The following is a 21582-nucleotide window of genomic DNA, read 5'->3' as shown; positions in this document are numbered from 1 at the left end:
TCACTGACTATAGAGTGACACAGAGTTTATTTGCAAGCACAATTGGGAAAATAATGGTTATACCCAGTGCCTACTGATTTTATTAGATGCCTTTCATTTTTTTCAAATGAAACTAACCAACTTTTCTGGGTTCATGTTCCACAATATTAATTTGAATCAGCAAAAAACAAACTACTTGAAAATTTTCCTTGTAATTTTTTTTAAAAAATAGTAAGGTGTGTTTTTCAGCTTTTATAACAACAATAATACAATTATCAGGTAACAAATATTTGTTATAAAATTTGGATTATATAATACTTTATAGAAAATATAGCTTAGGTCTTAAAAGAAAGGCTTTTAGTTGTTCATAGTATTGAAAATTAAATATTACAGCCTCCATAGAACAAGGACGAGAGTTCAAAGCCCTTCTGCCTCTCTACAGGAATTTGTTTCTGTTTCACCCACCTCTCAATGCCCATGAAAGAAATGGCAAGAGAATATGGAATTGAAGTAAACTAACACTTTCACACAGATAATTTTTCTACAAGTCATTATGATGTTGAAATCAGCACTTACTGCACCAGAACTACAGCTACTAATAATCTGTGTAGCCTATGGCTTGAATCAGGAAGCTGCACTTCTGTTTATTTTAATTTGAAACTTTAATTTCAATATCATATTAACCTTATTTATTTATTTATTTATTTATTTATTTTACATTTAATTCCTACTTTAGTTAGAGTGGAACTTACTAGCTTATATTTAAACATAAAGCGTAAATAACAAATTTAACAAGAACTGATTTCATAAACATGTAACAAAGAGAACTTTATTTTCCCCATATTTTTATTTTATGTTTAAATTCTGCTTTGTGTATCTAAGTGAAAGGTTGATTTCCCTAGCTCATTCTTTATTTGAACTGAAAGTTAAAAGCAGGTTTCAAAGTATTTTAATTAAGAAAAATAATTTCTGGAAGAAAGTGTTTAAACTGCAGTAGGTCGAGAGACAACATACATGGACAAAGTGGAACCGTCTTGGCATAATGTACTGTGCCACTGTCCAGAAGGAACCAAAGCCAGATGTGAATAATTCTATTAGAAATCATTCTTTCAGGAAATAATTATTATTTATTTTAAATGAGGGTTACAATTGCATGTTAATGAAATAAATGCATTTAAAACAGGAAGAGGGGAGTTCCTTCTCAGGCAGTCACTTATTAGATTTTTTGTGTAAGTAGCTGAAATAGGCTGGAGACTTCTGAACATATGGATGTTTTACATCTCTTCACTTCTGAACAGTATGGCTCTGATATTCAGTTTGAAGTTATTTTAACAGTTACCTGGTTTAAAGCTGACCTATATGTCTATATGGGCTGCAATTTCACTAAGGCAACACTCAATCAGGTGACATCATAAACTTTGCATTTAGCATTCTTGTTGGTGAATAGTACGGAATATACTGGGTCTTCAAAGTGAAAATCTGGGGTTTTTGAACACTGAGCTCTTTAATGGAGCACAATCAAGTAAACATCTAGGCAAAATAGTAGGACTAAACCAAAATGAAATTTCAAAATGTGGAATTACTTACAAACATCTTCTGGTCATAATGTTAAAGCCTTAAATGAACACAACCTTAAAAGAAGTGGTCCTATGAACAATAATAAATAACCCTTATTTTGGAAAGGACATGACGCTGCCCTAGTGTGCAGAATATAATGTTCTGAGCTCTGATAACAGATATGTCCCGGTGCTATTCCTGGCACCACAGATCAAAATTGTAATCGTAACTGTGGATTTTTAAAGCTCTATGTGTAAGATGAAAGGGATTTACCCTTATCACTAGAGGAAGTAATTACATCATGAGGGAAAATATAACTATACAGAGAGTTCCCAAGCATTTGAGTAGCAGATACTTAGCATAATTCCAGGCGAAAAAGGTTTTGACTTGTAAGACGATAAATAAAAGAAAAGAGGTTAAAGTTGACCATGTTTCTATAATGAGCACTGATAAAAAAAGAAATTAAACATGAAAAATGTGAAATATACAGACTGAGATAGAAAATGAGACCTACTGGTACCGGCTTCTGTCCTTCAAGGAGTTTTTTCTTGAATTGCTTCCTTCACTAAAATTATCTTCACCCTCTTCAGATTCCAAACTGCGATTACAGCTCCGAATAGTTTGGAATATATTGTTTGCTGTTGATTCTTTTTCTGGATTATTTAAACCATCTTGGCCTACTCGTTGCAAGAAATTATCTTGTCCGCTGTAATCTGAAACAAACTAAAGATGTCTAAAAGGTTAGTAATGTAACAATAGAAACACTAGAACACTGTCATCTACACTGGAGGATTTTTACTTACAAGACTTAATAATATTTAGTATTTATTTCCCAGTAGCTTCTAATCCCAAACAGACCAAATCACTGCATAAATCAAGTTTCAAAAATTTAAGTTTTTTGTTTGTTTGTTTGTTTAAAAAAAAGTTTCAGTAATTCTCTGTAGACTTTTTAAAAGCCTAGGCTTTAATCTTTTTATGTAACAGGGACTTGTTTTTTTACAAAACAAAGAGAAAAAACTCAGAGGAACTGCTTTGTTTCATAAAGGAAAAACTGAATCCACTGAGCTTCTGAATTCTGTTTTCAAGGAACTGAAAACCTTCCAATTCCCAATAAGCTATGCAAAGGTCAGGACATTTAACAGAAAATAGATGCACCTTTAAGTATTTACATACTTATTTTACCTTAGTATAAACGTTACCCTTTGGTACAGATAGTATTTTCTCAGTACCCCATATCAAACAATATATAACCAAATTTATATTGCTACAGTTACTATGAGAATGAAATAGGTCCATGTAACTGAACTATGGATAACAGTGGTTTAGGGAACTGTAATTAGATGATGATCTCATAAAAAATAATAAATAATATCAAATAATGCACTGGATGGCTATGAACATAACCTCTTAGAATATCAATCTGACTTACCTCTAACGTTTCTTCCTGGGAATTGTACCGTGGACAAAGTCTGATGAGGCTTGAAGCTCCATCCAAAATTTCACAAAGCTCTTTTAAAAATACACCACAGAAAGGAACTACTTTGCAGCCTGGAATATTGAGCGCCCGGTTGATCACTTTCTTGTACTCTGATGATGACTCGTGTTGTGCCATAGCATCTTTCAGACTTCGCATAGTTTCAATATCAGACTGGTCCATAAATTGCCACATTTTTAAAACTTTTCTGGATCTATTGCAAAAAGAGATCACAACTACTACTAAAAAAATACACTAAAGTTCAATACTTGCAGCATACATATAATAGTGGAAATTATTATCATTACTCAGAAATTACTTAATCATACTAATCTCATTATTTTTAATGAAAATTCTGGTTAGTATGCTGCTTCTATCCTTTGAATTATCAAACACCAGAACTAACAAGGAGAAACAAGCAGTCTGATCTACATAAGACTGGCGTAATGTTTGGGATTTTAATAAAAGCTCAGGTACACAAGAGGAAGACAAGCAGGCTTTCTAACCTTTACATTTTGTCATTGCCTTAAAGTTATATGGGCCTAGGATGAAATAAGAAAAGATTAAAGAAATGGCATGAAGACAAACCAGATGGTTTATTACAAATTCCTTTAGCTGCATTATGAGTGAACAATCCATAAAGTGAACAAAAGTAAATATATATATTTAAAATATTTTATATTGACTTCTTTCCATTTCACTCAAAATCTGCTATGGAAATAAATGTCAAGATCATTTTCCAACTCTCAGGCACCAATGCAGTGCTGCAGACGAATCTTTGATTTCAAACCGAAATGGCTCCTGGTGCCCCCTGAGTAGGACCTCTAGCACCGAGGTCCTACTGAGCCCCTTCTGAGCTGCCTGTCTGTGTGAAGGCATGGCCATCCCTGCCCCCAGACTTTCTACAAAGGTTTGTAGAAACACTAACAGCTGAATGTCCTTAACCCTGTTTTATGTCCTACTCCTGGAAACACTTCAAATCATGTACCAGCCTTGCTCTTTGGTTTCCCTTTTGCTGTGCAGATGCATTACAGATAAAATTAAGCCCTTAGTTTGTTTTGCGTTTTCCCTCACAACTTACATGGCTAGGAGACTGTGGATGCATTCTGCTGAAGACTCCCTGCCTCTATGAGTTTTTCAAATGTGTTTTATATACCAAGAATGTAAATAAATAGCTCAATAGAATCCTTACTAAACCACAAAGACCGACAATACAAACACATTAAAGCTTTGTTACACAAACATGAAATACAAGGAGGGTCAGAGCTAAGAGATGGGAAATCTGATCTTAACTCTTCAGTCTAATTTGCTGCTGAGTGAACTGCACACCCGAGCAAAGGCAGCGCCTTTCAGCCCACCTGGCCCCATACAAGCCCACAGCTCTGTGGGAAGGCTACCGACATGTCTTTAACCCCATACTCTGTCTTTCTCCTGGAGACACGGCAGGTCTGCCTATTTAGGAACATTGCAGCACGAGACCCCAGCATCAGTCAGTGTAAATAAACTTGGAGAGTTTAAAAAAAAAAAAAAAAAAAAAAAAAAAACACAAAAAAACATAACTTTTAGCTGTTTTGGGGGGTATTTTGGTAGTTTATTATTTATTTATTTATTATTTGTTTCATTTTACAGTTTAAGACTGACTGTTCTAGAACATTATCATGATTATCTTTGACTTGTGTTCTGGAAACTCCAACCCCAAGTTACATTCATTTTAGTCAATGTTAGGCAAACCATAACTTTTTTCCCCATCTTCCTTCTACATTAAAAAAAAAAATCTGTTTAAAAAAAATGTATGCTTTTAAACATATCATATTTAACATTTACCAGAAAAAACTGATGGTGTCTCCAAAACATTTTGAAAAGAATGCCTTTTAATATTTTTTTTTTAAAGGGATTATTAATAAAGTCACAGGGTGAGATGATGTAATTTACCAACAGATTTCTGTTTAATTCATTGTTCTTCAGAGACATCTGCTTAACAGAAGTTGCAGTGTAATCTATCACTGAAAAGCCATTTTAAAAAAAGAGTTGCCAGTACCTTAGCCCTGCCAAAAACTCCATTACAGCATTGTAGTTGCCCATATTCCAGCAGCATTTTGCCACATGTACTAAATATGAGAAGACTTCTCGTTTCTCCTCCATAGAACCTGCAGTCAGGATCAGCCAGGTAACCCATGAGCTCACCTTGTAAAATAAAATGGACAGTACAGTCAGCCAGAGCAATGTTACTTGGAACATTTCTGCACATCTGACAGATAACATCTTTTTTTCTTGTTTTTCCTTCTGCAAGCACGGTATCCAAGAAAAGACTATGCATGCACTTATGGCCATATCTCACATGCATTACAAACACACCTGACACACAGACAAACTGTTCCACAGTTACATCATTAATTATTCTGATAATAGTTGTTAAAACAAACAAACAAACAAAAAACACAAACTACTATATAGTAATATCAGATATTCTGAATACGCATTCAGGTCACCAAAGAAAATGGACAGCTTAAGCTAGTGATGATTTCTAAAGCTGTCAGAGAGATCTATAATGTAAATTGCTATTAACACAGCTTACAAATCTCAGCCTCACCCTTGTTCTTACAACACGAAGAGTGAGGGTTGATATACTGTGGTTTTTATTTTTATGCACTAAATGCTTAAAATAATTAATGCTACCTATTTGTAAAATTATAAATTAACTTTCCTAAGTGTGACCATTCTACTAGCTTCTGATTGATGATTAACTAAATTAAGAATTAATTTAGTACAAGATTCTGTTTGTATTAAGAAAAAAAAAAAAGTTAAACTTTCCTTTTACCAGTGTGCAGATTTTCTTTCCAGTTTATGTTCCCACAACATCCATAAAAAGTAGCTATATTTCACATGGCAACCTAATTCAAATCATCTATTCCTTTTTACAATATAATTCCCCAGGGCTTCATTTTTGTCATTGTGTAAACACTTAAAAAGCAATAAATGTGATTTGTTTACTGACATTGAGTTCCAGTCTTTGGTCCTGAAGGACTCAAGTGTTTACAGGCAATAGTGAGGAGAGGCTTATAAAAACTGGAAAATGCTAGCTTACCCCTCACGGGGTATAGGCTGTTTTATTTAAAAAAAAAAAAAAAAAAAAAAAAAAAAAAAGTGTAAGAAATAAAATGAAAATGCATTTATAAGAAAAGAGAACCACTGAAAGTATATAGATAGGACTTCCATTTATGCAAGTCTATACAGACACGGAGTTTGAGTCTCACTCCTGTGGGAGAACAGCCAAAGAATATGAAAAATACAAGTTGCTAGTTAATCTTCCTGACACCCAAACCAATTGAGAACAACAAATGAGGAATGTGCAAATGAGAAAACAAGCTCCAGCTCCAATATATGCAACAGATACGGCTATAAAAAGGAATCAAATTGAATTCCTAAAGAAATGAGGTTATAAAATCCTTCTGTCTCACCCTGAGGAGTGCGTACCATACGGATAGGGACCCTCTAACGGGACATGAGGATCAGGGGACAATGGACCCGTTCAGTAATAGTGTTCTACCTGTTCTAATCCTCACCAAACAAAGTGGTTATAGAACGTAGGAGCTGGGAAAAACATGCTTTTTGTCTAGCAATAATCAAACAATAAGAGGTTAGCTCTTCAGTAGCTCTTTCAGTAATTACTCTATATTTTTATAATTAACATCTGACAATAGAAAAGACTTAGTAGAAGCAGATACCCAGTACAGAACTTTCAACAAAGGTGGAACAAATAACAGAGATGGATGTTGTACAAGTATGCTCAAGGAGCTTTCCTAATCACAGCCTTTATGCAGACTGTCGCTCTAGAGGCCACAACACAAAAAATAAAAATACAGCTATGAATACTGGCTGCCCTATACAAGATAAATTAAATCACTGCACCAGGTCTGAATGAGAACTTGAATTTGGCTGATTTTTTTTCTGAAGTGCTCTACTGGTTATTCCTAAAATATAAAAACTAAATCAGCTAAGTACATACCTGAAGAGGATCAGGGTATGAAAAAATACAAAAAAACAGAACTGTATGACACAAGGGTCAGACAAGGGCACATACAGAATAAACTGATACTAAGTAAATGCATTAAAAAATCAGAAATTGTGAAACAAACCAGTTAAATCTGTGATTCAAGGTTGTCATAGATTTGTTTGTGTATGCTGGAACAAAATTACATATTGGTTTTGGATATTATTCTCGCTTTCCAGAAATGGCTCTGTTAGAGAATACAAATGCTAAACATGCAACAGAAACACACACAGAAAAAACAATAACTTTTGTTTGGTATGAAATACCAAGTGTGGTAATGACAGTTTGATTAATCTGTGTTTAATTATTTTAAATAATAATATATTTTTAATCAGATCTGTTTTAATCTAAGGTAATAAAGATGCAATGGTCAGGGGAGAACAGTATCAAAACTGATAAATCTCTAAAAAGGTTTTTGAATTTAGACTCCTCACTAAGAAACAACATTGAATCTAGGACAGTTACTTGTTGAAATTTTATTTAATAGAGAGTTTAGGGCTGCTATACACAGTTATGATGATCTCTTACAAACACTCTGTAAAACAAACACAAAATGATAAAGGTCAGCATGAGCAAGCCTTTGCAGCCTCAAGATGGCATATGTATACTTAGGAGCAAACTATGGGTGCAAAAGGCAGTAGTCTCCCATGAAGTTTATGCTCGCTCCTTCTGCAGGACAAGAATAGACTTACAGGAAGAGCAGAAAACATTTAGAAAATCTTTCACTAAACAAGAAGGAAAAACAAAGTGTCTGAATATCTAAACTACAAAACATAATGGGTAAAGGAAGATATAAAGCTCTGGGCAGATTCAAGAGACGGAACTAAGTGTCTAAAGACACCACACCACTGACAAACACTGAACATGCCTGCTTTAGAACCTGCAGCATTTCCAAATTTTCTGGAGATGATGAGCAGACTGTGAGGTTTCAGTCAGAGGCAGATAAGAGAAAATTTCATTCATATTGTTTTATATGTTGCTGAATTTAGGAATGAAATAAAATTGTCCTTGTATGTATGCTACAGGCTGCTTTTAATTTTTATATGGCTTTTATGTCATATTAGTAGTCAGGAGTATAAATTGAATTTTCTGGTAGTTCTGAATAGCATCGTCTCACCATAAAAATTTTCATCAAATTATTCAGAGACTTTTAGTTGATTAATCTCAATGCAACATATAACACCCGCAAAGGGGGATTTTTTTCTCAAAAAGCTCAATAGCCTAGTACTCCAAAATGGATTTCTTGGGAGGTTTCATCACTGAAATGAGAACAGAGACCACTAAAAGGCAACAGCACTGTCACAGAGGAGGCAGCAGAGGAAAGGAGCTGTGAACAAAGGCCATTTCATTTAATTCAGCGATGATTTTGCTGATCACTGTGGCTAGTATCTGCAACAGCTTTCCTACCCTGTGCTTTTCAAGTTGAGGACAGCTGGAAAAGGAACAGAGTTCAGTCAGGTAACAGAGCTGAGGAAGTATTACTCCCAAATTAAATGTTGCCCTGGAGCCCATCTAGGAAGCAAGCACAGAATTAACAAGCAGAACTATCAGTTATCCATTTAAAATGCCACAGGGGACATTTATCATAGAAATTTTGAAGGTGGGAAATCTGCTTGAATCAGAAGGCTTTAAAGGGGCCGAAAATTGAAGCTGAACTTTAGCTGACTGAGGTCACTTCCCAGCTCTGAATGCCCTGAAGATTTTATTCTGCCCAGGCAGATTGAACTGATGGATCCAAAAACTTTATCCTGAAGATCAATATTCTGAAGCTCTTAAATAAATGCATACTGAAATAGCTTATGTTTGGCATTAATTTGAGGTGATTATTCATAATGGCCATAGCTAAAATGAACCACATGCAATCAACACTGGAATGCAGGTAAGTTGAAAGAACTGTGATCTTCAGGAAATATTATGCATGACAGCTGAAAAGAAACTTAAGTGTATTAACTAAAACATACACACACTAAACAATGCTCAGTAAATATACTCTTGAAGTTGTTATTTACTGATAAATCTGTGAGCTGTCCAGAGAACATGTTCAAAGGTATGCCTCCATAGGAATCACTGACATTGTCAAACAGCTGTATGTTGCCACTGGATCCTCAAAGTACCATAATTATATGCATATAATGCATTTTTGCTGCCTCAGATGCACAAAGCTTCCTCTCCATGGATGGTGTTCAAGAACTTTTTACAAAGGCATGGAGTGGTAGGACAACGAGTATGACTTTAAACCAAAAGAGGGGATATCAGACATAAGGAAGAAATTCTTCACAATGAGGGTGGTGAGCCACTGGAACATGCTGCTCAGAGAAGCTGTGGGTGCCCCATCCTTGAAGGTGTTCAAAGCTAGGCTGAATGGGGGATTGAGCAACCTGGTCTAGTGAGAGGTGTCCATGCCCACAGCAGGCAGGGTGGAACTAGGTAGTCTTTAAGGTCCTTTCCAACCCAAACCATTCTGTGCTTCTACAATTCTATGAACTAACAAGCTCTTCAAGATCTTCCTTCAAATTAAGGTTCAGAAGTGTCATTCCTCAGATGCTGCATATGTTCACCTGAGCTAACTGCATCTCACATAACAGAAGAGCAGAGAACAGCCCTGTATGGAAATTAACTGAAAGTTGTAATGAAAACCCTGTTTTTCCACTTTGGCACAGACTGTGTTTTGCAGTGGACTTCTTCTCTATCACTAAAGCCAAGTGTGATCTCTGCTTCCAAGAGAGGGTTTCCAGCATGAGGAACAATAGGAAACTTCTTTCTGGCCAGAAGCAGACACTGACTTTTGGACACTTAAGCTAGCTGGATACAGAACTGGCATCTCTTCTTCTAGCAGTTCCTTCCTGGGTCGCTTTCAGAGCCACCTGCTGCATCACACATGAGGAGCACCTCACCAAAGGATGAAATCCCATCAGGCAGCCAGCTAGTTATCAGGCTGCAGCTACAGCAGCACTAACACTTTGCAGCTGCTGTGATGCCTGAACAGACTGTCTCTGGGACCAGAGGCAGCACGCCCCAGGCAAAAGAGCATTCAGTAGCAGCCTTGCCAAAAAATCAAAATATATTGCAAGTATTCCTCAGAATCAGCAGTAACACTTTTTGGACCAAGTTTTTGTGTTAGATATCCCATTAACATCAGATCACAATCTACATATCGATATTTTTAAGATGATTTCCTTAGTTTATTTTTTTCACACTCTACTTATATAGTTCTGTTTACGTAACTCATTTTAAACTCCCCTTAGAACAGAAATCATCACAGCAAGCCTATAATTAGATTTCCGCTGCACTGCTGATGAGTCTGAAAAGTATGAGAAAATGTATCCTGGCTTCATTACTATAATCCACATGATAGCAAGACACAAGAAAAGTCATAAATTGAAACACGATCCACTCAAGTTGATAATAACATCCGTCTTCCCATTCAGATAGATAAAAACAAGTGTCTTTCAGGGTTACTGCAATATTGATAGTAAAAAAAATAATAATAAAAATTGTATCAAATAGATACTTAGTGAAGATTTAAGTATTTTCTAGTCATCTAATGCAGATAAGCACTCAAACATTATGCCAAATTTCAATTTTTAACGAAGCTTCATTAGGAGATTTTCAGAAGTACAAAAGCCTCTTTTAAATTTGAGTCTGAGCACAACAGTATCTGCACCAGACAACTGGGCAATGCAAACTGAAGCTGATGAATTATCTCAGGCACAGTAACGCTTATTGATCTATACAATTCCAGGTGTTTTTTGTTTTGTTTTGTTTGTTTTTAATTACACTACCCCAGCTATTACGTTTCCAAGGCTTTTTCAGCAATTCCCATGCTACATACTTCAGAGGGTAATGCTACATGGAAGAAATGATGTCTTCTATTTTTATTTTACATTTTTAGAAACTTCATAATACTTTGGAGATGCAACTTTCATAGGTGAACTTAGCTAATGCAGCTGTATACCTGAAGTTTAACATTTATCATTGGTATCAAGTTAAAAAAGATTACAGTACATACAGTGCTCCTCTAGCACCAAACGTGTTAAAATAAGCCATGAACTTCTATCTAGAATAAACTTTCAACTACTGCCTACCAAAGCAAGAAAGATAGCAATTTTAATAGTGACTAACTGAGGAGTTTCATGAGGGACTTCTCTGTATGGAAGTCTCCGAATACAAAACAAGAAGTTGATTTTTCAGTTATCCAAAAGGTAAGCATGACAATCTGTAACCCATTTAGCCAAGCTAAGCTGTTTGTAATGATTTTGTCTGACAAACCATGAAATAAAAGTAAAACCTGAAGAACATGAAAAATCCATGTAAAACAATAACCTTCATCAAATATTAAGCAGAATTTATGGTAAGAGGAAGAAACATACATTATCTTGTTTAATAGTATAATTCTTATTATATCAGTGTACCCTGATTTCTTCCTCTTAAAAACAAAACAAAACAAAACAAAACAAAACATAATTCACCTCTCACAATATTAAAAAACATTCTTTCCAGAAACTAAAATTATTGTTAAGGGAAGTTATTCTTAAAACTATACGTAGCAGATTCATGTTTATGAGACTTTTAAAAACTCTCTCAGTATGCAGCATTAGCACTGATCAGCTGGCACCCATGAGTTCTTTTGTACTGCAAAATGCACAAACCCATCGGTGCATACTGATGATTGTAAGGGTCCAAGAATTGAACACAACATTGTCTTATGTTAAACAGGCTTCACTAAAGCTTCTTTATCAAGTTTTTGGGCTTTCAGTATAATATGCAACATAACTTTCAGATGCATTCTTAAAATCTGGGTATTTTAAATTGCACATCTTATGAACAGATGGTTCACTTTACATGCTTGAGTGAAATTATATAACCTTACAAAGAACATTTACCATTTTAAATCTGATTAAACACTATTCCAAACAAGGACTGGAAACAGTTTGATATTCGTACAAACACAATCTTTTAAAAAGTATTATGCAAACCCATTTAGGCAGTGCAAAAAAATGCTGAACTAAGAGACAGAGCGCAATATTTATTTACATTCCATAATTTCAGTAAAATGATATGTCTCTGTTTTGCGAGTAGGGGGTTTAAATTTTGTCTTGAATGACAATGAAGAAAACTTACAAATTTAACCCATTAAAATAAAACTACAGTTATAATTTATTTTGCCAAATAGCCAGAGTTGTTAACTTTACTGAATCCAGGAACAGCTTAGTAAATGCTGAAATCACATCCATAGCAGTGCTGCTCTGGAGTAGTTCAGACATTTTAACCTTCTTCTTTGGCATCTTAATCTTTCAAAAAATCACCTTATGTATTGAACTTCTTATTTTGTATTCTCATTGAACTTCTTATTTTGTATTCTATATATTTGTATAGCTAGACTAAGCTCTGTCTGAATGATCTTTCAATCTGGTACAACTTTCAGCCTAAAATGTCACAATTGCTTCATACGAATATCTCAGCATGGAATATTAAATGCTTCATTCTAATTTTTTATTGCTTTCTTTTACTTGAAGCTGTGGCCAGAAAGGTCAAGTTAACAAAACAGCCTCTTTCCATGTTTGTATAAAGCAATGCTTGAAATTATTTAAAATATTAGCAAACATATACTTTCAACATATAAATTGAAATTGTTTGCTTTGGTAGAGAGAGACAGGCTGGGAGTAAAAACCATAAATGTGCAAGGGACTGGGAGGGCAAGGATATGGAAAAAATAAAAATATAAAAGGAGGTGCCCAGGAAGAGTGTGGAATATGATAAAGGTAATATACCTTTATCATATTCCACATATAAATATGTGGAATACGTATAAAATACACAACAGAGAATACATGGTAGTGCACAGGAATCAAAAAAAAGAGATGGAAGAAAAAAGTATGTTGTTACAATTTTCAGGGTCCTAAAACCTACTTAGCTATCATTCTTCTAATCTTTTCCTAGCTACCAAGGCTCTGCTAACTCTATAGAATCTTGTTGATAGTTTTGTCCCATAGTATTTATATATATATATATATATATATATACACACACATACACAATAAAACTAAACTTTTGGTAATCATTAAAAAAATAAATAAATTGATAAATCACTAAGTATCAACTCATATTATAACATCTTTAAAAAAAAAAACAACATTATTCCTTGAAAGCTCCCTGAAAGATCTAGAGATGAACAATTGATGCACCCAGATCCATAGTCTTTCTCCCTAACATAATTTTTCAGCCATTTTCATATCCATTCAGGCACTCAGAATGGCACCCCCCTTTCCTTCTTATAGTCTGGAATAGTCTCTTCAGTCATGTCTAATTCTTTTTAAAAAGCATATTTATGTTTACTGAAATAACCCGCTTTTTAATGCAAGGCACAGATAAATGAGAACATGGCTCTCTATCAAAGCAGAAAAGTATATGACTATTATTGTTACATGTACAGTCTTAGAAAATCAAAAAGCCTCAAAATACCATAGTTTTGTAAAGCTAGACTACTGTATTTCAGTCTCCTCCTTCCACGATAGCTGCTAATTCACAATCAGCTCTTAATTATGCTTAATGACAGAAAAGACTATGTCTTTAGCTTGATCCACTGCCTTGCTCTTACAAAATATATTGCTCTATAATCAATTCCATATTATTAGAAACCAATGAAATATCTGCTGTGCCCAGCTGATGAGTACACATTATGCCCAAGTCTCCATTATCACATACTTACAGTTTTAATGAAACTTTTTGTATGAGCTTTATTTAGTTGGTGATACTACATATAATATATAGCCACAAATTTTCATGAAAATAAAATAATAAATAGCAAAATACCTTCTTAATTATCTGTGTATACATGGCACAAGCTATAATTCAGCTTTAAATTCTGCTAGCATGGTAAAAATAATAAAAAAAATAATCCCAGAAACTAAATCATTTCACAATATTTGAAGTATCTACAGGTAGATTTGCCTCTTCTACTCTTCTAAATCTGAAATAAATACTGAATCAAAGTTACGTGCTATAAACTGGTACTAGTAACAGACTCAAATTTTTTTCTCATATACATCTGGTTTAGCAATATATTTATTATTACTTATATAAGGATACTATGCATCCTTAAAATACACAGAAAAAAATTCCTCTACCAGAAAAAGATTAGGGAAGTGTTAATCCCCTACTGCAACACTTCCAAGTTTGGAGCTATATACTTTTTAAAAACACAGGAAAAGTCCATCATTTCAAAGAAGGCTTCCCTTACTGCCTTATGGTAATAAAAACAGAATTGGAAGAAATTTAGAATATTCTACCAAGTTTATTTTGTAAACACTTGTTAGGCAGCCATTGTTGAAAATTTGAACTGAATGCATTCACTGTATCTGAAGCAGTGTTTCTTCAAATGGTTATAAAGAAGTAATAGAAGTACTGATATTAACAAAAGAAGTACTGATACTAACAGGTGGGGAAGTAGATAATCCATAGGAGTAGTAGGTATAACTTTCTCTCATGGTATAGTAGGTATAATTTTCTCTCATGTTTTCCTAAATCCAACAAAATTTACAAAATTTCTTCCTTGTTATTCAGTGTTTGATGCCACATTATTGTATTACCCCAACAAAGCAACTGATTGGATCTGTTCTTCACATGTGTATTAGCACCTTGTTAATTAAGAACACCAGGATGCTTTTCTTCCTAAGCAGAAAAAACTATTTATTTGCTCTGTTAACTCTGAAATATGCTTATTGCAGATGCATTAGGAGCATGGTCTCATTTCCCTTAGTTCTTTTCTGCCCCTCATTAAATAACTCATAATTATTTTAAAGTAATCTGGATTCATTCTGCAATGTAGCATGTAATCATAGTGATTCCATAATATTTTTCATTGGCATCTCTTATCCTTCTGTGATTATCCATCTTTTTTTTTTTTTCCAAGTCTAGTGCATCCATTCCACATGTTGAAAAGTTCTCTCATTCTTTCATTATTTTTTAATTTCATTTTTTCAACTATTTCTTAAACAATAATAACCAGCTTTTCTATAGCAGCATCACAGAAATCATTTAAACTTCAGAAGCAATCTCCACCATGACTATCATCTTCCTATGCCACCTCTAGGGAAGTCTATGTAAGTACACATCTATATACCTAAAGATTGGAATTTTTTAGTGACAGGACCGGATGTTATATGAACTTCAATTTGTATGAAAGCTCCATCAGAGACAGTAAATCCTGCAGACAAACTACAACTTTAACAGATTACAAGAATTTTATTTCCCTCTTAATTTCTGTACAAACTTGAGAGCTGGAACAGCCCCAAAATTTTAGAATACAGATGAAATGTATTCAGAAAATATATTTGTCTTTGAAAGTGATTCCATTTTAGTTTACTTCACAGAGCATTCACAACTGACCTTTCACCCAACATATTTTTGAAACAAGTCCTTGAGTGTTCAAGCTCCTTGTGGCAGCTACCTCGATTAACACATAGGAAATAAACTGATGCTTGAAAACCCACGACAAGATAAAACAGGGGGAAATATATTATGTCTGAATATTGTCCAGTAACTATGCCAGATCTGAGCCATTACCATGCTCTCTTAAACAAAGGCAGTTTCTGTTTTCTAGACTCAAAAGTACAGGATTTGCCAGTTGCACGTTTGTGCTACTATTCATGTAGTGTTTGACAGTAGCTTTAATCTGTGCTATCCATCTTCAGTGTCTCTACACTACTTACTGCTACATTTTTTTTCCCTATCATTCTTGATAGCAAACATCTTCTCCTGTGTAAGTCCTTTTTCCATGCCTTTTAGACTCTATTGAAGTCTAAATACTGTAATCAGTGTTAAAAAACAAACCAAAACAACCAACCAAACAAACAAAAAAGAGCCAGGAATACAATAAGAATAAAGAATAAAGAATAAAGAATAAAGAATACATTACATCTAGAAAACAGTTTTGTGACAGCAAAAATATTTAAAGTAGAAGGGAACCATGTGATGTTTCCCAGCACCTTCAGCTTGACCACACACTCTAGTCAATGGCAGTTTTCAACTTCACTGAAGAGCAGGGTTTATGATGTTACTGGAATTTGAGTAGCAAATAGTAAAATTTACATTTCTAAGACCAGAATTTTCCCCTACTTTTCACCAAAGCTCACTTTTTAATGATATTTCAATAATTTTAAATTAATATTCATTATTTTAATTAATAATTCATTTCATAACAGTACTCCAGTGCTCGTTCAAAGCTTCCATAAAAATGTCAGCATTTATTCTATTAAATAAAAGTGAAGTTCCTCTGTATCACAAAACAGCAATTATCGATTGTTGTTTTGAACAAGTGTTACAAAAAAGTGTTCCTCGTTAATATATATCAGAAAAAATGACTAAAAAGCATATTGCTATATGAAAAATCTTCTATATACTAGAATTGCTCATTTAAAAGAACAATGCCATGAAATTATTTTTTCCCATTATGTATCAGAAGCCTGTCATGTTAAAATCCATCCTGGCTCCCACATTATAAATACACCACAGCATTTCTATAGGCAATGCCAAAAAAATCAGCAGGCACTCGCTGACTTTTGCCAACAAAAGCATGACTCTTTGCACAGGAATTTTCTTGCCATTTATAAACAAAGACATTTTGGAAGTTCACGCCTGTGATTCACTGTGGCAACTGATACACTCCACCATAAGATAAAGTAGATTGCAAAAATAATCCACTGCACTGAACATTATATGATCAATGCACCAGATATTCAGGAATTAATTAAAATTATATGAAAAATTATCCTGTAGCATTAATAGACAAAAAATGCAAGACTACAAAATTGCAAAGTCACAAACCTCTAACACTAAAAGATAATGTAGAATATTTTACCATGTAACAACTTTGAAGTTAAACTTCACTTTGACATGGAATAATCTCAGTCAATTCTGACGAGACTTCTTCACCACTTATTTGCCCTTCCATCTTGTTGACTGTTTCAGTGGCAGAACACATGAAGGTCAGTCTCATCTGTACAGAAGAGTTCCAACCAGCTACTCTGGCACCATGCCTCACCACGGCACACAGGAGCTTGAGCACTTCACCTTTTTCCCACTGCCCTCCCTACAGTGATTGCCGTGAGAGAAATACCACAGGGACCTGAGCTGGATCAGAAGCTTGATTTCCTCTCCAGCTATGCACCAGACACGGTATTTTCTAAAATACAATAACTAGAGCTAACTTTTCTAGGCTCTGTCTAAAGACTGAATATTGCAGTTGCAATTTTTATTTATGTTCCTATAATAGAATTATGTGAGAGAAGCCAACATATTTACAGTATTTTAGTTCCTGTATCTCAGTATCACGCAAGAAGCAGGAACACTTTGAAGTATGCTATATATTCAGTCTCTGATTCTTATTTGCCCAAGAAGCAGGAAGTTCACTGGGGGTTAATACATACTCTGCTCCATCTACTTAATTTTGTGCTGTCTTCTTGATGCTTGCATAATTTTCATCTTTTATTAAAGCATAAGAATGCACTGGATGACAAACTAAAAAAGCAGAAGTCAAGACTATCTTTATTTCATTCCACTTCTATGATTTTTAAAACGGTCAATATTGCATGTGGTTCACACACACACAAACAAAAGAAACTGTTCCATTTTTCTGTAGCTGAAACCTGAGGTTTTATTCATCAGGCTTTTTGTTGTTGTTGTTGTTTGGTTTGGGTTTGTTTTATTTTGTTTGTTTGTTTTTCTATTAAACTCATCAGGAGACCACCTTATGAAGAATAATTAAAAATTTTAGTAAACAGTTCAGGATTTGGCTCATGGAAATCTGTCATGCCAAACAATAATTCTTGTATAATAACATTCAAGACACATATAGTGGTAACATAAATAAATAAATAGTGCAGGTTAGTGTAGTTATATTATATAGAACACAGAAACTTCTAGTTTATAATACTTCTGTGCTGACTCCTATGATCATGCTTAGTCTACAAAAGCCAAAAACAAATAAATAAAACTCCAGCTCCTGAACAAAATAATAAACTGACTGAAAGTATACCCAACACTGTCAGTATAAATAAAAAGAAATACAAGGCTGTATTTTTTTTTCTTCCTGTTTACTTTGCAACATGCAAGAAAAACTTAGATTGCAGTTTTCCAAATTAACTGAGCGAATCAGTCACATAACTCCTATCAAATTCAGTGGAAGTTATTTGGCTAAGCTCCCTGGTCATCTTCATTTACACTTTAAAAAACTGTCTTTACAGGTGAACTCTTCTCTGAGGGATATAAAAAAATAACCAACCCACAGGTAACAACCTCTATGAAAAGTAATTCAAAAATTTGGTCTTACCTCATTAAATCTTGTCACAAGATCTTCTACAGCATTATGTTCACCATTTGGGGAAGAAAGTATAGTAGCAGATATGGAAGCTTTAATACATGGAAGCTTGCTTTGACATTCAGCATTACCCAAATCCCTGGTTAAAAAGCAGAGGTAGTCAATGGGTAAGACTTTTCGGTAGAGCTCCTGTTCCTGCTCAGTCAGAATGCTGGCAACCTCCTCTGGGAACTGAATGAGGTGCTGCAGGTCTACCAGCTCTTTGCTGATACCAGCCACGTTGGAGGGAAGGACATTGGAGCCGGCCATAGATGTACACGTTTGGCGTTCTAAAACAAAACAAATAAAAATTTTATTATGTTTCTCTTCCTTTAACTTGGACTGTGCTGTGCAAATTAAGACATCGTGTTCCTTTTGTTCTTGTAAACCATTCATTCATTTACTCAGCCATACAGTAATTTATAATTACTTTATATTTAAACAACCTAACACATTCTTTTAATTGGGGTCTTTCCATATACATCTAAAAAGCTACACCTGGTATTAGCTAGACAGCTGGCAACTGGGGCTTCTGAGATTGTCAAGCTACCTGCCAAAATGTGCTTGCTTCTTGACTTATCCAAACACCTGATTCCATCATCTGCAGTCTTGCCAAAACTCCAAATAAAAGGATTGTCTTGGCAGGGTATGGCTCTCTTTCAACTCCATATTAGAGTCAGCAGTACAGAGGGATTTGAGGCCTTGACTGGGGCAGCAGGACTCTCTTGGCACAATAAATAATATTAATGTATAATAATATAGCACAACCCATGTTGTTACTGTGTTGCTTCATACTCCTCTTGCTATAAGACACAACTCATCTGAACTCACTGCATTGCAAAACTAAATGTCTGAAGTTACAAAACATTTTTCATTCCTCTGGGAAAATGCATATATTTCAGAGTATGTATGTTTTATCCAATATTACAAATGATTCATGGAAGTTTTTAATATCCTAGCAGCAATGTCCCTTGAAAAATAAAACTTTTCCTAAGAAGGAAGAAGCCAAGCTTTGTAAGACCATGTAGAAAGCCTGAAATATCAACACAATGATTCCAAAATATGAGTCTTCCGACTAGGTAAGTTTAGAATGGGTACTCTGAACAATAATTATTCAAGAGTTACTTAAATATATAAACAATCATAGTAGTATATTCTGTACTCATCTTCCTTCCCAGGAAAAGCAGTTTATTTTTCTGTGTTGCTTCATAAAATAGCTTTATAAGTTTTGTTTTGCACACATAATGGATTATACACTCCAGAACTACTTTTTTTTTTTACCTTGTTCTTTCATATATCAATAAACTCTCATTTTATACAGGGTGCAAATCTCCTTTCTGTTCTCTAAACAAAAAAGTTCATAATGACTGATTACAATTCATTCTCTTATAACAAACAAAATATTCTACAAGATGTTTCCCTTGTTACATCCATTTTACACAAACTCTATTATGAACCAGTGGGAAGTTAAAAAGAAAGAAAATTGTCTTTTCTTAAAATAGTCCACTAAAAGTCAAAAGATAAATTATAGCAGACCTAAATAAAGCCTTCAGGCTAACAAAACCAGTTGAGAAACTTTCAAGTACTGAAAAGCTTCTGAAAGAGCCAAGGAGTGGTCGTTTTTGTGACTAGACCGGCAAGGAAAAAAGTCATGGACTTCATTTGCATAAGCAATATTGTGGTCAAATAGTGGGGAACAGGTGCAACTTCATTTCTTTCATCCATAATTCACATCCTAGCATGTTTTGATTGTTGATACACATAACTCTCCTGAGTCTGATATTTTGCCTGTCCCTGTTACATTTTTCTGCACTGTCACAGAAAATCCAGGATTCTCATTCAGCTTCACCACTCCCCCATCCATAACTTACACCCTGCACAAAAGTCTCCTCCTACTTTTTCTTGCTCTCCCTCTATTTGCCTGTAGTAATCTAGCCATTTTTTCTGGACTACACTACTACTTTGTCTCTTTCTCCCATCTATGACTTTTATCATTTTTCATGCCAGCAACTGATTTGCATTGCTGTCTGCTAGTTTCTACTGTGAAACTCCCTATCCATTCTCATTCAAGAGTCCTCAAGCTTTGTGTTGGCATTTTATATTCTCCAGTAAACAATCTTGTTGTGCTTCAAAGATGAGGTTCTTGGATTAACTCACAGAATAGAACCACTTTCAGGCCAAAATCATTCCGTTAGAGTTAAGGCAGGATACAATCCTCAATAAAATTTGCTGCTGCAGCAGCAAGTTGTATTATTCTTTGTGCACTGCCACATCAAGTTAATACTACAGCTAGCAGAAGAAAATGGGAAGGACCCTGAGTGTTCATTTGCAAGTTGTCTAATGCTGCAATTGATAGCTTTGTTTATCCTTTTTATAAACAACCGAAGCACATAATCTTTTAAATAGCAAGCACTGCTGTCATTAATCAAAACAAGATAACCTAGCATTAAAAAAGGGCTCGTGGGTTGACTTAATAAACTGGGGAGAAGTGCCTCATATTCTCTATGAAAAGAATAAATTATTTAAGAATGGGGGAAAAATGCAGAATGTCTGCTTCTGAGGTATTATTCAGCATAGGCACATCACAAACTCTTGAAAAAACACTGTCTCAAGTATCGTTCTTTTTTTTTATTATAAGAATCTTTTTATAAGATTTTACTAAGGAGTTCTATCAACAAATTAGCTTCAGACTAAGTCAACTTTTATTATTATGAAACCTAGAATTTCCATACATCCTGTATGTGTACAGGCTCTATAAAAGCTATGGTGAATAAACAGATTTCAAGATGGAAATATGTAAAAACCGTGTGCACATAAAACTTTTTGTATGCAAAAATTTCAAGAGTCTTGAAGACTTGATTTTTGCTGGCATTTTATCTTTATTGAACTCTATTATGTTTGTGTTTGATATACTAGCAAGAGATTGATTTGGGATTTTTTTAAATATGAAAAGCTGGGAGTTCATTTTGACAAAAAAAATGCACAGAAACTTTCATAAATAAAATGTAAAAAGTTGTGCTAGAAGGTTAGTGTTAATTATCTGCAATCCTTCCAGTTATTTTTCCACATTTGTATGTTCTACTAAACACGACAGTTATGTGACATATGTGACACTACCTAACAGTAAAAGCAAAATTATCTATTTACCATATTATTTGTTAAAAT

The 21582-nt window shown here is 34.4% G+C and overlaps 1 protein-coding gene across 5 annotated transcripts in view; it reads right to left on the bottom strand.

Annotated features, from left to right (window-relative positions):
- Nucleotides 1–21582, bottom strand: part of PLCE1 (phospholipase C epsilon 1) — a 159672-nt gene that overhangs the window by 41657 nt on the left and 96433 nt on the right. For 4 of the 5 annotated variants that reach the window (XM_082764218.1, XM_082764222.1, XM_082764221.1 and 1 more), the window contains 4 exons: nucleotides 18391–18707; nucleotides 5049–5194; nucleotides 2966–3224; nucleotides 2051–2259 (listed from right to left, as the gene is read on the bottom strand). In XM_082764218.1, coding sequence (XP_082620344.1) covers nucleotides 2051–2259; nucleotides 2966–3224; nucleotides 5049–5194; nucleotides 18391–18707 — 931 coding nt within the window. The remainder of the gene's footprint in view (nucleotides 1–2050; nucleotides 2260–2965; nucleotides 3225–5048; nucleotides 5195–18390; nucleotides 18708–21582) is intronic. The other variant, XM_082764220.1, reaches the window with a different exon arrangement.

The sequence above is a fragment of the Aythya marila genome (genome assembly GCF_965140915.1).
Source record: "Aythya marila genome assembly, chromosome: 7".
Taxonomy (NCBI): domain Eukaryota; kingdom Metazoa; phylum Chordata; class Aves; order Anseriformes; family Anatidae; genus Aythya; species Aythya marila.
Note: the sequence above shows the minus strand (reverse complement) of the source record. Positions and strands in the feature narration are given on the sequence as shown.